General features: G+C 38.6%; 1 protein-coding gene across 1 annotated transcript; it reads right to left on the reverse strand.

Annotated features, from left to right (window-relative positions):
- Nucleotides 1-584: 584 nt before the first annotated feature.
- On the reverse strand, nt 585-15,371 carry mapre1b (microtubule-associated protein, RP/EB family, member 1b). Its single transcript, XM_067446603.1, has 7 exons — nt 15,279-15,371; nt 14,143-14,266; nt 13,911-14,056; nt 11,223-11,421; nt 4,734-4,840; nt 4,494-4,646; nt 585-2,570 (listed from the first exon to the last, which is right to left on the reverse strand). The coding sequence occupies exons 2-7, from the start codon at nt 14,261-14,263 to the stop codon at nt 2,520-2,522; spliced, it is 777 nt and encodes a 258-aa protein (XP_067302704.1). The 5' UTR covers nt 14,264-14,266; nt 15,279-15,371; the 3' UTR covers nt 585-2,519.
- Between the last annotated feature and the right edge of the window lie 1,518 nt (nt 15,372-16,889).

A 16,889-nucleotide genomic window follows, 5' to 3' on the forward strand; every position in this document is an offset into this window, starting at 1 on the left:
AGAAGAGTACACTGAGGTCATAAAGTGTTGGACGTGGTCAGCAACAATATTCAGTACCAATAGATCAGTTTAAACTCAGCAGGGGGACTAAAGTGTGCCAAGAAAATATTCCCACACCATTACTTCACCAACAGCAGCCTCAACCTTTGGTTTCAGGATGGGTCCTGTTTAAAGACATATCCTTCACCCACAAAACACAACGCAACAGAGAAAAGTCAACACAGAAAATTCCTTTATAATAACAGCACATTGGGTCCTATTTCCATACTTTTCTGAAGAGTACACTACAATTTATAGGACAAAACATTTGACCAAGCATAAAGGTACAGCTATGTGTCATGCAGGCGTACACGTAGGCCTACTCATGTTTTTTAGAAAGCATCTGAGGATGCATCTCACTGTTGGTTGAGTGAAAGTCCAGTGGTCATTACATGACAAATGTAATTGATTTATTTTGGATGACTTTCTATTGTTCAAAAACAAGGAAAACTGTACAATCAGAGTATGAAGAGACATGCTCTCAAAAACAAGATGCTATACAACAGCAAGCCCATCAACACCAGAAATGAAGACACCAACAGAAAGACATGTAAATACAGTTTTATTGTAAGAAATGGACTTCAGTTAAAAATGTGGAACTCTTAACAGCCTGCAAGTACAAAAACAGGGAGAGAGACAGTTTGTTCGTGGTGTGGGCCCCACATTGTACTGAGTACCTTCGCTACAGATTGTTCTTAAAGGCCACAGAGCATTGAAAGAAAGGAGGGAAGGGTGAATCACTGCATTTCACAGACATTACCTGCTTCCAAACAACGTCCTTCCACATTTTTACTTGCAGCCATCCCCCAATATTTAGCAGTTCGTATTATGAAATTACAATGAGATATTTGTCAAAACGCAAGCTCAGAAATGTGAGTGTCACTTGTTTTCCTATTATCTCCTACTTAAAACGGATCCAGCGCTGTTATATCCACCCAAACGCAGCAAAAGGTCTAATCCAATAAACCAAAACAACCAGCAAAGAGGCTTTTCTAGCACAAACAGGCAATTTCTTCAGGGTCAAGGTATTTAATAGCACCAATAAAAACTCTTGATTGCCGGCTTTGCATGTGCTATCGATGTACACTGCAACATTGAGAACTACACACACAGAAAAATTCATATTGTTTGAGAATGACCAGTGCACATGAAAACAATGAAACTACACAGAGAATGTCAGTTGGCACAGTGATCCAAAGTCGTAATCTTCATAAATCTCCAAAAATGACAAATGAAGCGAGTGATCATTGCTTAGAAAAAGAAACTCGAATAGATCAAATCCAGAAATAATTCTTTTTTTTTTTTTTAAAGAACAGAAAAGGCCTTTAGTTTAGTGTTTTTTGCATTTGTATCATCAGCCTGACATGGTTATTTAGGGAATGGTCTTGAAAGAGTGCAATCTTTTGAAATAACTCAAAGGATTTCATGGTTTACCTTAGTTTTGGGTCTGAAATAATCAATATTCTGCTGCTGCTATTTCTACAAATAATAATTAAAAGAAACCATAAAACTTTAATAACTTGAATTACAAACATTTGCCAAAAGAGAGAGCGAATGAAAGACAGAAAAATGCATTAAATATAAGGCAGTAAAAACAGGTAGAAAAAGGGCAGTGTTTGTCGTGTCAACTCAAATTGGGCCTCGAGTCCACCAATGTAGTGGCTAGGATAATTCTTTAAAACAAACGCAATAAAATTATAATAAAATATTTTTACTCATGCAACTGTGATGCTACAGTACAGCAGCGTCCTGTAGACCAAGGCGCATGACTGAGTGTTAGTACATACGTCAACTCGAAAACGGCGCTTTACTACATCCATTAAACAGAAAAGACAAACATCAGACTGGGTCCACTCCCTCCAGACAGTCTGTATAAGGCACAGTCACTGAGGGATAGACTGGAGCGGTGGTGACTGCTATCTGCCTTGCACCAAAACCATGAGTGGAAACTAGGAAGCGAGAAGGTTTTTGTGATGAACTAACGCGCGTTTTATCATTCCATCCCTTGGTTTTGTGTCAGTAAGGTATGGTTCTGAATAAGACATGGACACAGATATGCATCACATCAGTGAGGGGAGGAGACGTCACCTATAAAACACTACAGACGATGTGTCCAAGACAATTCAGCGACATTTAAAATAAGATAAATACATTTGCAGGTGTCTGAAGTTGCTAAAAGAGGAAAACAATATCAAATTGTATTTTACAGACAGGAAACGCACTCTTCCTCAGAGCGGAACAGGAGTATGGTGGCAGCCAGAGGTCTGAGGGCATTAAAACAGTTCTTTCAACATGATGTGTGTCTATGCATGCTTTAGCAGATGCAATGGGATTCAATATGGAGTTAGTTCGGAAAAGTCCAAATGCATAACGGGAAGTGTGGATGGGAAGGGGGGGTGGGATGTGGGTTAAGTGACTGTGTGGAGAGGACAGGAATGGAGAGAGTGAGAGGAGGGTAAAACTGCAACAAGTCACGAGCATTAGAACTCCTCCTGGTCCTCTGACTCCGCATCTGGTATGACAAATCCCTCCTGAGAGAGAGCAAGTGAAAAAAAAAGAGGAGGAAAGAGTGAGTCATCTGATAACAAAAGTCTAGCCATTTAAAGATTGTTCCAAGAACATGTTTCTCAACTTCTTTTAGTAGTTATTTATTTGTATTGCAAAGATGTAGTAAACAGGAAACAAATAACGACATCAATATGGATCGTTGCATCAAAAAAATCTTCCATTTGGCTATTTAAAAAAACTGAAGTCTTTGGAATGAATGATCCCACGAAGAAACTTTAGCGTGCACTGAACATTTCTATTGCTCAAAAGTTTCTTTTTAGAGCAAAGATTCTTTGGGAAACCCAAAATGGTTCTTTTACGACATCACTGCAAAACACTAGTTTTGGAACTTTTATTTTTTGGGGGTATAGGATACAGTATTTGCCATTTTCAGAGTTGCAAGTAAAACCGATTGCGTAAAATAGGCACAATGATCTGCTCTTTTGGTTTTCACCAAACATGGCGCTGTGCATTATAGCCAAATATAATATTATAGCATCACGTTTGAGCTTCATCAAAAACCAATAAAGTCCATTCTCGTGTTACGCATCACGTTTGAGCTCCGTCAAGAAACGAAGAGAGGTCTATCCTCATGTTACGCATCACGTTTGAGCTTCGTTGAGAACCAATGGAGTTCATTCTCGTGTTACGCATCACATTTGAGCTCCATCAAGAACCAATGAGGTCCATTCTCGTGTTACGCATCACGTTTGAGCTTCATCATGAACCAATGAGGTCCTCTCTCGTGTTACGCATCACATATGAGCTACATCAAGAACCAATGAGGTCCATTCTCGTGTTACGCATCACATATGAGCTACATCAAGAACCAATGAGGTCCTCTCTCGTGTTACGCATCACATATGAGCTACATCAAGAACCAATGAGGTCCATTCTCGTGTTACGCATCACGTTTGAGCTTCATCATGAACCAATGAGGTCCATTCTCGTGTTACGCATCACATTTGAGCTTCATCATGAACCAATGAGGTCCATTATCGTGTTACGCATCACGTTTGAGCTTCATCATGAACCAATGAGGTCCATTCTCGTGTTACGCATCACGTTTGAGCTTCATCATGAATCAATGAGGTCCTCTCGTGTTACGCATCACGTTTGAGCTTCATCATGAACCAATGAGGTCCTCTCTCGCGTTACGCATCACGTTTGAGCTTCATCATGAACCAATGAGGTCCATTCTCGTGTTACGCATCACGTTTGAGCTTCATCATGAACCAATGAGGTCCTCTCTCGTGTTACGCATCACGTTTGAGCTTCATCATGAACCAATGAGGTCCATTCTCGTGTTACGCATCACGTTTGAGCTTCATCATGAACCAATGAGGTCCTCTCTTGCGTTACGCATCACATTTGAGCTTCATCATGAACCAATGAGGTCCTCTCTCGCGTTACGCATCACATTTGAGCTTCATCATGAACCAATGAGGTCCATTCTCGTGTTACGCATCACGTTTGAGCTTCATCATGAACCAATGAGGTCCATTCTCGTGTTACGCATCACGTTTGAGCTTCATCATGAACCAATGAGGTCCATTCTCGTGTTACGCATCACGTTTGAGCTTCATCATGAACCAATGAGGTCCATTCTCGTGTTACGCATCACATTTGAGCTTCATCATGAACCAATTTACAGATTCGCGCCACGTCTGCTTCAAGTCGTAAACGCATCACCACCTCAGGTGTGCATTATTTTTCTAATCATTCAACGGCCCGTCTTCAATTATTCCTTACATAGCTGACTACTAAAAGCATATTCCGTAAAAGTCATACCGACCTATGTATGATAACATCACTTTTTTTTTATTAAGAGTTAGGTTTTGTTTAAACTAAAGCCTTAAAATCTTGTTAACATTTTTTAAGTGACAATGCAGTTGCGTTGGACTCACGTCTGTGGCATAAAGAATATCCACAATCCTCTGCAGGGTGGGGTCTCCCTCACCATCCTTTTCTTGACAGATCAGCTCTATGTTCCTCAGTTTGCCAAAGTAAAAGTCCCGCTCCTTCTCCATGTCCTGGATCGTAGACTTCAAGATATTTAACTAAAAGTAACCAAACAAACATTTTAGCTGTGGAGGGTGATATAACAGACTAACATATGACATGAAAGTCTACATAGTATAACAAACCTCTTGAATAAGCTCTGCCCTTTCTTCATCGCCACCTGCACCAGGTCTCCGCGCAGAGCTAGGCACCATCTTAGGTGTTACCTTGGCAACGGCTGCTCTTTGTGGGGCTGTGGGGAACAAGCAATAAAAAAAGTACTAAGAGACAAATGAGTTTTGGTTCAGTTTTGTGACACGCTCCCGTTTATGGAAACCAAAATGTTTCTTTTCTTTATTTTAGAAAAGCACAATGTTTTATTGTTACTGTGAATGGACAAATGAAAGTACATATTTACACAGTTTTGAATGTACATAATATGCACCTAATAATAGCACACATCTTAGTTAACTTCATAACAAGTGACCATGCAAGCTGCTACTACTTGCATGTTTGAGGTCAGGACCAATTTGTCCCTCATGACTTTGCTACTTCCTGTGGAGTTTTCTTTTTTTAGACTAACAAGTTAATACAATTTTGGTCGACTAAGTCTCTTCTCATCGACTAACATTTAGTCGACTATTAGGGGGCAGCCCTTTAACAGACACTATATATACCCCCGTTTCCACCACAGGAACTTTACCCAGGAACTTTGGGTGGTACTCGGTGTGTTTAGACCGCAGGAACCAGGGTCTAAATGAAGTTCCGGGTAAATATTTCCCCCTCCAAACGGCCCTGCTCGCGAGGTAGTACTTTTTCAAAGTTCAGGAACTTTCGAGGGCGGGACTTGGGCGCTGAACATGCTGATTGGTTGAGCTGACGCAGCATTTTATGTCAACTCGGCATTTTTAAAAGTCTTTTGCGAGGTTCGGTCTACGTTCAGTAATAATCAGTTTTACACACCGCGCTCATGTTGACAAGAGAGGAAAGTTCATTTTTCTGAGGGGTTAACTTTTTATTTCGGAAGTTATGAAGATAATGTTGGAGTAATGACACAGCGTATATTGCCCCAGGCAGTTTTTACTTTAACTGTGCCTGACAGAAGAATTTTTTTTTTTCTCAGATGATTATTTAAACAAATAAATAGCTTATAATATAATACTGTATTAGTCCTGGTGGCCGTTAAGAGTTGCTATGGCTTCAGTTAACACACTCCAGCTGCTGGAGAAAACAGCGTTGACATTTTTGATGTGGCAGACAAACTGCTTATGTGACAAAATGATTGCGATTGAAAGTCATCACATGTAAACACCAGATCGGTTTAGATAACGTCTCATGTAAACGGTCCACTAAATCTTTCAATCGGTACACACAAAAATGATTACTGTCCGTTAGGGCTGTCATTTAAAAAAAAAATCTAATTCGAACGGAATTAAAATATCAAGCAATGCATTCGAATATATTCAATTATCTACAACGCCGTCCTCTCCAGCAGCTGGAATGTGTTTACGGATGCCATAGCAACTCTCAACGGCCACCAGGACTTTACGGTTTTATAAAAGCTATTCATTTAATAATCATCTCAGAAAAAATTAATTCTAATGTCAGGCGCAGTTGAAGTAGTTAATGATTGTTTGCTTACAAAGGCTTAGGGACAGTGTCATTATGCCAACATTATCTTCATAACTTCTTATGAAATAAAAAGTTTATCCCTCAGAAAAATGTATTTTCCTCTCTTGGCATGCTTGGTGCATGAGCGCGGCGTGTGCTCTTCAGTGGTGAAGGCGCGCTGTGTACATCACATAAGGACGCACACTCAAAAGTAATCCGGTCAGGTCATTTACATGGTGAAATGTTGCGTTTGATCGATTCATGAAAAGGTTTATCCACCCATCTCAAAACGATTACAATTTCATTCAGTTTGGGCATTTTTATTACGATTGATCAGGTGTTTATATGGAGCATTTTCCTTCAGATTGGACTTTTATACCGATTACAGTGCTCCATGTAAACGCACCGACAGTAAAAAAAAATTGCGCTACATGGCACTTTAAAAACCGGATAGTTTATTTATAGTTCGATTACGGATATTTCACGTCATCTTCGAATGCATATCGAAAAGTGACAGCCCTTGTCCATCACTGGCTTGGAGGAACAGTCGCGTGCAGTCCTACATCACCAGACTAATTTGCCTAATCTTCTCGGAACTTTATCGCGGTGGAAACGCAGACAGCTGCAGGTCTGGGGGGGAGAAAAGTTCCTGTAAAAAAGTTCCTGGTACAAATTGTTCCGGGTAATTTTGGTGAAAACGGGGCTTATGTTTAGAAACCCAAGAGTACGACAATATCAAACCAATGAAGAGCTGCTTATAGTGCCTTAACAGTAGACTAAATTATATCTAAATTATGACAATGACAAACGCAGAAAAGTTAGTTAATGCATTCATGCCCTCAAAGATAGATTATTGTACTGCTCTACTGAGCATTAATAAACTTCAGCTGATCCAAAATGCAGCAGCTAGAGTTTTATACTAGAACCATGAAATATGACCATTCCAAACCTACATTGGCTCCCTATTTAAACATTGCAATCATTTTTATATCTTGCTAATTACTTACAAAGTATTAAATGGTTAAGCTCCTCAGTCTTGAGCGAGCTCTTAACATATAGTCCTTCACGTCTATTGCGGACTTAGTAATTTAGTACGGTTAGTAATTTAAATCTTGACTAAATCAATTTCTATTTTCAATAGTTAAATGATTGTTAGGCTGCATAAATTATGTTAACTGGAATCAGGAAAACGTCCTATAACACCTGATGTACTTGTTACACCATAAGAAGAATGGCATCTATGCCAATATTAGTCTCTCTGTCTCATCCTTATCCCAAGGTTACCATAGTCAGTCGGATCCAGTCCATCTCCAGATCAGATAATGGACCTGCACCTAGGCACGGCCACAACACAGCCCTGAATGTCAGTAGAGACCTCGTTTACTAGACAATCCCCTGTGAAGGCCTCATCGACACGACAGTCATTGGCACAGATCCTCAGCAAAGACCACAAGAACCATACCGGCGAATTCGATCTTCAAGCAAAAGGAACTGGATGAATATTTGAATGCTATCAACAGAACTGATGGGGCAACCGGGGCGATGACAATTTTTTTTGCAGAACTGCTTTATAGATAATATCAACTTATTTAATAATTGATGATACAATGGAACTGACTCAACACTGAACTGACTTCAGCTGAACAGCAACAAAATTCATACTTTTCCGGTTATCAGTGTAGAACTGCTTTGAAACAATTATTACAATTATATAAAGTGCTATATAAATAAAGGTGACTTGACTAGGCTGATACACAGTAATGTTTAGAGAGTCAAATCATTTGGCAAGAACAAAACCAGGTCTGCAAATGTATATCTTATTGAAGAATTAATGTAAATAGCCATGAATAACACAATGCACGTAGGATATTAATAAAATGAGGGAATTAAATTATCAACGCTAATATACAGAAAAAAATAAAAATAAACCTAATTTAAATATAAATCTGATGTTTTATTAAAGTTATTTGCTATATACATGGACTACAATTTTAAATCGCCATGTGTGAACACAAATATGCACTTCAATATGCTGACAGAAAGCAAGTTTATGTGTCTATGTTAAAGTTCATGTTTCGTGTTTCGCGTGTGAAAATTTTTTTTTTCATACAATTTACTTATCTGTACAGCGCTGTTTCCTCTGTCCTTCCTTCAGAAACATGTAACGAGTTCTGACTGAGCCAGCGCTTCCCGTGTTGTGATTGGACAGCAGCTTAGCGCACTTTGCCTGGAAAGGTCCCGCCTCTTACCATAACGGGGAGATGCAAGCGCTGAATGCGCGCTCTTCTCCACGTGGGAGAGCAAAAAGACCACGGCCCCTATTTTGCGTGTACTTGTGGACGGAGGGTTAGTCAACAAACGGTTCGAGTGACGTCATTACATCCCTGCACTTCCTGCTGTAGTCCAAACCGGGCGTTCGCTGTAGGCTTTGAAAGGGAACTTCTGTTAAATAAAATATCTCGCTTGGCATTGAACTTTGAGCTTTATAATTTTACAGGTATTATTTATGCTCTAACAGCAACATTACACACTAACTAAAGTTCGAACGCTGGAATCGCGAAGAACGGGACCTTTAAAGGTGCACTATGCAACTTTCCGTCCATTGGAGGGCACCTATTCAAAACAAATGCGTAGTTTGATGACGCAAAGTTTGAGCGCAGCATCTTGGGAGATGTGGTCTTCACCTCACAGCCGGTGGAAAATAGGAGTCGGGCAGAAATCACGTTCATGAATGCGGTTATTAACGTTACTGTAGTGTAAAGCAGAGCAGGACCGAGTGTTGTGGAGCTGAGCACAGCCGCTGGAGCGATTGTTAAACAAGCACACAGCTCGCGAGCACTAGGACTTTTATTATGACGGGACGGGACACATTCGCCGGGACCCTGCACTGATCCGCTCTTCCGGTTATGATTATAAGGTAAAGCCGCTTTGTTTATCGTATTAGATACATTGAAGTGTGTTAAAAATGATGTTATGACGTTACTCCGCGCATTTACTAGTTCATACTGCTGAGAGCAAAGCGCTCCTGCCAAACAAAACCCGAAACCGAGGGTAGCGCAGATATGATGTAATTGACAGGCGACTTCCTCAGATGCTATGCTGAAACGTCCCGGTCCTTAGTTAAAATAGAAATTCTCTCACAATTTACAAATAGTTGGAAACATTTGGGATATCGTAGGTACTCAACTGAACAAAATATATAACACTGGCCTAGTGGTTTTTGGATATTTTACTGCAAAAATACTACATAGTGCACCTTTAAACGAAATCGATGTAAGGGACAAAAATCTAGTAGTGATGATCGGTTATTGCCTAAGCACTTTCAAGCCTGGCAAACAATGAAGCTGAAGTGAAGCGTTTCCAGCAGATGGCACTGCGAGCTTGTGCAGCGCTTACAGAATACGGACAGTTGTCATTGAATCATTCATTCAAGTGATACATTCCCAAATGCAGTCTTTATGAATGAGACATGACTCCATTCTAATTATTTTCTTTATTTTATTATATTCAAATGTATGTATTTTTTTAATAGACTGGAGCAATTCAAAAATGTTTTTTTTCCTCCTTTTTTTCAGGGGTGGGGAAATCACAATGTCAATTTTAAACAAAAAAAATATGATTCACAATTTATCCAGATTTGTGCTCTATCATCCAAGGCTGCATTTATTTAAATAAAAAATAAACTAAAAATAGTAAATAATGCAGTAATACTAAATACTTAAGTAATACTGTGAAATATTACTACAATTTATACTTTTCATATGGAATACATTTTATTGTAAGACTAAAATGGGGGGACTGTTTCAGTGTTGTCAGTCTTGGGTACCTATTGAGTAGTATTACATCCTTCATATCTCGGAAAAAGTCTTTAGTTTGATTATAGTTATAAAAGAAAGATAGGCTATTCCAAGTCTTTCCGGAAAAAACTAAGCGTATGGAGGCGTATCGTGTGGGCGGAGCTTAAGAATCACAAGCGCGCGCAGCTGTTGCATTGAGGGCGTCTGAAAGCTGCCTGTGACATCCTCAAGCATGGAAAAGAAAACGTTACCCTAATAAACCATGGCTATCAATAAGATTCAACTAATACATATATTATCCAGAATCGGATCCGGAGGATGGAATTAAACAGAAGCAGCAGCAACAGCAGGACGTCTCTGTGGTACTGTAAATTTAGCGGCTTGTAAACATTTGCGTGTTTACTTGTGGTTTATGAGGACATGATTTGGTTTATGGACTATTGTATATGACTGAACGGTAGCAGTAGCAAGCAAAACGGCTTTGCATTTCAGACTAGTGTTTACATAGAAAACAATGGAATAGTATCGCATTTTTAATGAATAAGTGCGCTTTGTGTTTTACAATAAACAAACAGACAACAATAATAGTGGTCAGCTAAACAAATGTATTTAAACACACTATAGATTGCATGCTCCATTGATAAATTAACTATACACGATCGTGTTGTAACCTGATGTTTACTTACACGACAAAGTTACACACAGACATTTAAAGCAGTTTTACTCACTGCCTGCTTCCAAAGCAGGACCGTGAACCTTTATCGTTGGGACCGCTCCATTAAAACACACTTCTTTGGTAACATTGTTGATTTGGTGAAGTCCTGTGACAGCAGTGAGAGCAGCGTTTATGCGCGCGCATTTGCTCTCTCGCTCTGGTCGCTCGCACACACACCCTTCCGGGAGAAGAGCCCCTACGGCCGTACAAGGCTTTCCGCCCTGTTGACGTCAAGCGAACCCATACTCGAAAAAACTTTTTCAAAACTTGTGAAAAACCAGAAGGAGTACTTTTGACACAGAAATACTCCATCAAACATCCAACTTAGTTTTTCAAACTTTGTCCATGTTTAGGATAGGAATCCAAGTCTTTAACAGTGTAAAAAGCTTAGTATGCATGAAACAGCCCCCCCCCCCCCCCCCCCAACAATGTATACAATATGCAAACGCATTTCTAACCCTAAAATCCTAAACCAATTATGAGCTGCAAACAATCTGTGCAAAGTGACCAACCTGCATTCATGATCTTCTTGGGCTTGCTGAGCGCAGGCATGGAGGGGTTGGGTGTAGGCATGGTGTCTTGGCCTTGTCGAGCCTCCACTGGGTCATACTCTTTTCCATCATAGTTGGCATCAAAAAACTTCTTAAACCACTGAACAAATTCAAAATTGTCTTGAAATTTGCCCTTCACCAATTTGTCAACCGGGATAATCTGATGGGGGAAACAAATCCTGGTATTATTTATTGGATTTATCAGGGATGTTTTAGTGGTGAAAGGGAGCACAAAAAAATAAAATAAGAATTCCTGGAAGAATACTAATAGAAAAAATGAGTTGAGGAAGTTACACCACTAAAAACATCAAACAGAACTGCAAAATCAGGGCTGTTGTGATATGAAAATGCCAATTATAATTTACACCAAATTTTTCACAATGCCAAATTACTGGGGGGAAAAAGAAAAACAAATCAGTGGCTGTATGCCAATATTGTACAACTACCTGAATCAAACATCAGCACCTCTGCCAGACACAAATCAAAATCTTCTTTGAAAACAATATGCTTGTAATGTTTGAGACTCATCCGCAAGATCTAACTGGCTCCAATCCTATTTTCGGTTTTTGTGATACAGTTTAAGAGCATGTATGCAGAGTTGCCCGAAATCATAGAATCAGTGCTCGTTCACGCAAGTGACAGTCACAATTAGAGAATCGCCGATGCCCGCGAGATATTTGGCATGCTAAATATATGGACATGTCTGCATTTCAAAATCCTGTCTGCGTTTCAAAATCCACAGTTCAAAATCCGAACTGTGTTCTGACTGAAATTTACATTGCCGATGACCTACAGCCATTGAGAGAGCAAGAAACAGGCCAGCGGGAAGTTCAGGGAGGAGTTATAAACCACAATATCAGTATTTTACATTATATTTATAATTATATATTTTTTTTAAACAATTCACAAACATCTGCTTGACCAGCCGCAACTGCAGCACAATTATTTATTTACCTCCAATTCTACATTGCAGAACACAATCTCTTGCTCCCCTTATCTCCCCAACCAATTCCCTCTACATAATCATATTTTTATTTTTCTCCTTTTCGTTGCATATCAGCGCACAGACAATCTGGATCACAAGATTTTTGCGGGCTATCATTTTGAATCACAATTCCAGTCTCGTGTGAGAACACCGGTCTTGTCACATGAGCGTTTTCGGTTGTGAAAAGTAGTTTGTGGACCCGAGTTGTTATTTTTCCTATTGTAAAGCCATGCAGTGTGAAACTCCGTCACCGATCCATCGTGCAGTGTGAACAGTGATCCGGCTACTTTGAAAATTGTGCAGTGTGAACTCTGCATTATTTGCTTGTTGCTAAACCTAAAAAAAAATTGTAAAAACTTCTGCTTTACAGATTATGACTGCATAAACTAGGGACACATGGTATTCTTGCCATTCCTGTCTTGTAAGACATTAAAAGAGACAGACAGGTGAGGGCATAATTAAAACTAATTTAGACATTTATTTTCTTTTAACACTGATCAACGCACATACATGAGATTGTATCGTTTAAAAATAAACTACAGCGAAAGTGTTGAATCTGAGCGTGCAGATGGCTTAAGCTGAGCTCGGGCCGATTACTACATGCTTTCTGGGTTTTGTTGTGCAGGTACGATATATTTTGAAGCCAGAAGCAATATGCAAATTTTGAGAGCTAGAGAAGGGAGACACGCAGTATTGCTGAAATTACTTCTCACAATAAAGTTAATTTAATTATAAACATTTGCGGTAATTTTCCGCTTCATAAACCCCAAGCTTGTGAGAGCGAGTAAAATGATGCACAATACTCACACAAAAATTCAGCTGGTTTTGTGAATGCAAAGCTGGTGTGTCTAATCTGCAATGAAGTTGTCACTGTTTGTAAAGAATAATATCAGAAGGCACTATGAGACGAAGTATGGCACCTTTTTTGCTGGATGTCTTGTCAATATTTTTTGATAAAAAGGAAGCTGAATTTGTTGTTATTGTTCACGTGAGTTGTGCTCAGGCCCCGCGATGTAGGCAAACGTTTCAATGGTCCATTGTTCGTTTTATCATCATACCACACATTTCATGACAGCTCTTTTAAAGGCGCGTCTAGCGATCTATTCCACAGACTCTTTAATGTCTTTCAGAACTTTTCAAATTGAAAGCTCACAATTTATCCCAAAATAAAACATTGCTGCTAAAACAGTCGTATTTTTTTGAAGGCAAAATCACTAAAGACAAAATGATTTGTAAGTGCATGTTGATATACCTAGGTTTGCACTGCCCGCTCTAAGCCTTGTATTTCCGCACAGGAGTCTGACGCTCTAACGATGAGGCTAAATTCTGCATACTTTTTGCACTGGCCATAGACGAGCATCTCTTGATATGACATGAGTTTACGTGCACAGTTCTTTTTAGCTCGCCTCCGTTACGCTGACAGATATGTTTCAGAACTAGCCGCTATCAAAACATTCGGCAGATGCGGGCGCAGGCCAGATATTCTCGCTGGCATGTCACTTTTTCTGGCAATTGCTGAGCACAGTTGTATGGTATTGATCTAATTTCGGTACTTCGGTTTTAGATTGTGGTACCGTACCGAGGACAAAACCGTGGTATCAAGCCATCCCTAGCACACACTATCTGTACAGACAAGTTTGAGAAAAAGAAATTAAGCAACTCACTTTGTCAACTCCCATCCTCTTGAAGGCAGCCTGTAATATCTTAAAATTGTGTATGTATTCATGCTCTAACTTTGCACCAAATTTCACTTTCTTCAGAGGTACGCAGCCTGGGAACAGCATGTCCATGAACTGGCAGTAGGCTGCACCTGTAGGGAGAATTATAACTCTTCCATTACACCAAAACACAATGATTATTGTATAAACAAAAGAGGAAACACGTCTCACAACTCACCTGAACATAAAAGCTCAATCTTTGTGAAATTCATCTGTAGAGACTCATTGATCCACGCGAGCATGTCATGGCGACTCAGATTGTCGCTAGTCACTGAGGTGGAATATACGTTCACAGCCATTTCCTAAAGATAAATGAGATAGTATGTTGATTCAGGTGGTTACACATCATCATATCATGGTATAAGAGACTCAAGTCAAAATCTCAATTAAAGGATGCTCAAAAATCATACATTAACCTTTATAGAATATATAAAGAAATATAAGCACTCCAATGAATGCAGTGTTATGTATTGTATCACGAGTGACTCAGGAAGTGTAACTACAATTCATTTTTAATGTCGGATTTTACCTCAAGATTTCCTCTTACCATTCATCAATAAATCAAACATAGAGAAATAAAGTCCTTTAAGTCGACTAATACATCTATATATAACAGAATGAGCACTAAGTATGAAGATAGCAAATGTGCCTATACCTAGACAGTATGATATACTGGCTGTAATACAACGTTATAGTAATGGCAGCCAGAGTCTCAAGACAGCTGAGCAGATGCTGAGAAAAGAGACAGCAGTGATGCCAGTCACTATGGCTGTGTCTCATACTAGTAAACTAAGCCCGACCTATACAGCATTTTGTTCGAAGTCATTTTTGGCTAAAAAACAAAACAAAAAAAACTCTAATTCAAATACGTCTTTGACGCCCAAAATTTCCTGATAGGCAGCGCGCAAGGTTGAGTCATGCACCGCCTCAGCTGCTCATCCACATCCAGGCCTCGCCTTCCCCTCTATAACCCTTATGCAGGCGCATTTACAGATACTCATTACAACGAGTAGGCGCAAATGAATAGACGTATTTGGTGAGACAGCACATACGGCCTCGTAGACCGAAATATATGACAAGCCCAGAAAATTCTTTGTCCCATAAAACATCAGAAACAGCAGCATCAGCTTCCGTTAGCGACCGGGGCTAGGCGTTCATTACAGCGCACTCGTTGAAAATAAACAATTTTAAACAAGCATTTACCGCTTTAACTGCGCTGTCATAACATAACCTAGCTCTCTGTGCCTTTATTTCATGAAATACAAGAAAATAAATAATATCTAACGGTATTTAAGCTGTCTCATTCGAGTTTACCTCTTGTTCGCCGGCGCCTCTTTCTCTCAGATCATGCGTCGGTTTGTTCTTTGGGCGTGTTGCGTCATTACGTACACATACGTTGGGAAATATTGTGGCAAAACACTTGACAAAATAAAAGTCTTCTTGACGGTTGTAAAATAAGAGTCTGTCTGCCTTACTGCTTTTTGCTAAAAATAAGATTTTATTGATGTTAAATAATAACATAGATAGATAGATAGATAGATAGATAGATAGATAGATAGATAGATAGATAGATAGATAGATAGATAGATAGATAGATAGATAGATAGATAGATAGATAGATAGATAGATAGATAGATAGATAGATAGATAGATAGATAGATAGATAGATAGATAGATAGATAGATAGATAGATAGATAGATAGATAGATAGATAGATAGATAGATAGATAGATAGATAGATGGATAGATAGACCGACAGACAGACAGACAGACAGACAGACAGACAGACCAACAGATATATAGATAGATATATAGATATATAGATAGATAGATAAATAGACTGACCAACCGACCGACCAACAGATATATAGATAGATAGATGGATAGATAGATAGATAGATAGATAGATAGATAGATAGATAGATAGATAGATAGATAGATAGATAGATAGATAGATAGATAGATAGATAGATAGATAGATAGATAGATAGATAGATAGATAGATAGATAGATAGATAGATAGATAGATAGATAGATAGATAGATAGATACTTACATACAGACAAATTTAATCAAGCCTTCAATTCAGAATGACTAAACAAATCCGATAAATACAATTCTTTGTACAAAATTTGACTAAAGATGGTGTTCATTTGGCTACAAAAGAAATGATATTTAAAAAAGCATCATATAAAAATGAATTGAAAAAGAAAGGCAAAAAGTATTCAAACAACAACAAAAACAGAAAAAAACACACGAAAAGATGAAACATTGTTCAACTCAGACTGTAAAACATTAAGAAAACAACTTAGAAAATAATCAAATTTGAAACACAAAGAACCAATGGTTTTGGTCTGGTAATCACTGCATCATGGAGTTTCATTCAGTGAATGCTTTTAAAGACAAAGCTAAAAAAAACTCTATTTGCCATTAAGAAAAAAATCCCAAAACATTGAATCACAGATTCCAATCTGATGTAAAATCTAATAATTCTTCTATTATTTTGATGTTTATTATTATCCTTATTATTACTATTATTAATGCTCATATACACTACCATTGAAAAGTTTGGGCACACTTTCACATAAAAGAGAATGGGAAAGTGTGTCCTAATTTTCAATGGTAGTGTTTGTATTATTATTATTTATTATGTTCATGTATTATTATTATTACATATGTTCATATATGTGTTATTATTTATGTTCATATATTCCTAGCTTTGGCAATATTGTATTATTTACATTAATATCAGTAATTTTGAATTTGATTGATCGATGGATAGACAGATACATAGATAGATACAATCAACAAAATTATGCAACACTTTTGTTTTGCCCCCATTTTTCATGGGCTGATCTCAAAGATCTAAGACTTTTTTTTACAAAAGATTTCTCTCAAATATTATTCGCAAATCTGTCCCCAGACG

Source organism: Pseudorasbora parva, chromosome 6 (assembly GCF_024679245.1).
Source record: "Pseudorasbora parva isolate DD20220531a chromosome 6, ASM2467924v1, whole genome shotgun sequence".
NCBI lineage: Eukaryota > Metazoa > Chordata > Actinopteri > Cypriniformes > Gobionidae > Pseudorasbora > Pseudorasbora parva.

What these genes read in the sequence shown, in the direction of transcription:
- mapre1b (XM_067446603.1), bottom strand. Translation starts at nt 14,263, where the DNA reads ATGGCTGTGAACGTATATTCCACCTCAGTGACTAGCGACAATCTGAGT. An exon ending in GGGCAGAGCTTATTCAAGAG is followed by an intron (nt 4,647 to 4,733) that starts GTTTGTTATACT and finishes GGTTACTTTTAG; the next exon opens with TTAAATATCTTGAAGTCTAC. An exon ending in ATATTCTTTATGCCACAGAC is followed by an intron (nt 2,571 to 4,493) that starts GTGAGTCCAACG and finishes GCTCTCTCTCAG; the next exon opens with GAGGGATTTGTCATACCAGA.